The following is a 1,559-nucleotide window of genomic DNA, read 5'->3' as shown; positions in this document are numbered from 1 at the left end:
ATAATAATATATAATCATTAAATATATATTCATAAAAAAGTTTGTGGCTGAGTTCTATAGAGTGATAAATTTAGTGCTCAGTCTTGTTAGTGTTGCAAGTGTGAGGAGCATTGAAGTTAGTCCCACATCAAAGAAAGAATGGAAGAGTGAGCAGTTTATAAGATGAGAGACCCATTAACTTGACACTTTAAGGTTTTGAGTTGGATGTGGTGTCTTCTCATCTTATGTTCTCTCACTTGATTCCTCCCCGAATTCTCCCCGGTTGTCGAGAGCTCCCCACGGTGTTTTTCTCTCACTTGATTCCTCCCCCTCCCCACGGTTAGCCCAACAAGTCTTAATATAAACTTTATAAAAATAGCCCAAAAAATTTCAGATTACATATACAAAAAAATTGTTAAATAAAAAAAATCATTTGCTACTTTCAAATTTTTTTAAAAAATTTTTTATCGATTTTTTTTCGCTTTGCTTATCCAATAATGAAACATAAATAATGGGAGGTTGCCAGGTCACGTATATGTAACAGTAGCACCCTCGCTCGCCAAATCTCAAATCGATCCGATCCCTAAACCTTCAAAACCATAATCATCATCATCATCCGCCGCGATGTCTCCCCAAATTTCAACCATTTTCATCTTCTTCTTCTTCACCGTCTTCTTCTCAACATCGCAATCATCACCGTCGCCCAACACCGACATCCACGATCTCCTCCCTAAGTACGGCCTCCCAAAGGGAATCCTCCCCGACGACGTCGCATCCTACTCACTCTCCCCCGATGGCCTCTTCCGCCTCAAGCTCCGCGCTCCCTGCTACGTCCACATCGCCGGCCACCTCGTCTTCTACGACGTCGACGTCACCGGCAAGCTCACCGAAGGTTCCGTCTCCGGTGTTTCTGGAATCCAGGCCAAGAAGCTCTTCTTTTGGCTCCCCGTAACCGGAATAAAGGTCCACCGCGATTCCGGCACGCTTGAATTCTTCGTGGGAGCGTTGTCGGAGGAGCTCCCCGCCGATCAGTTCCAGGATGTGCCTAAGTGCTCCCCCAGGGCATTGCAAATAACAGAACTGGTGTTGGATCAGTGAATGAGTATATTGTGCTTGTGAAAATGACTCAATGGTCGATTGGTGGTTATGTTGGGTTAATTTACCTGTTGTTTAATCCAGGGGTCAGTCAATCACGGTACATAAGTCATAAGGATCCAGGATATAAAATGTATTTTTCTCAAAATTCAAAATTCATATGTGACATTTCTATTTTAGTAAATTTCTCTTTTCTTCTATCCAAATCATATATCGAATTACAATAATAATATTACTCTTACGAGGGTTATCTGACCTAAAATTGGGCTGCGGATTGAACGTGTGGTCGTGAAGAGGTGAGGGTAATACCTAAAAAAAAAACTCTAATACTTAAGTTAATAAAAATTTTTACTAAATTTTTAGTAAATTAGATCTTAAAAATATTTAAAAATGTCAGTATATTTATTTATTTTTTTAAATCAAGAATGGAGTCTAAGGCCCAAAAGCAAAACATTCTAAACAGCATCCTTCCTCAAAAAGCTCAT

At 40.0% G+C, this 1,559-nt stretch overlaps 1 protein-coding gene across 1 annotated transcript; it reads left to right on the top strand.

Moving 5' to 3' along the window:
* On the top strand, nt 465-1,280 carry LOC107634152. Its single transcript, XM_016337728.2, has one exon. The coding sequence runs from the start codon at nt 604-606 to the stop codon at nt 1,075-1,077; it is 474 nt and encodes a 157-aa protein (XP_016193214.1). The 5' UTR covers nt 465-603; the 3' UTR covers nt 1,078-1,280.

The sequence above is a fragment of the Arachis ipaensis genome, chromosome B03 (assembly GCF_000816755.2).
Source record: "Arachis ipaensis cultivar K30076 chromosome B03, Araip1.1, whole genome shotgun sequence".
NCBI lineage: Eukaryota > Viridiplantae > Streptophyta > Magnoliopsida > Fabales > Fabaceae > Arachis > Arachis ipaensis.
Note: the sequence above shows the minus strand (reverse complement) of the source record. Positions and strands in the feature narration are given on the sequence as shown.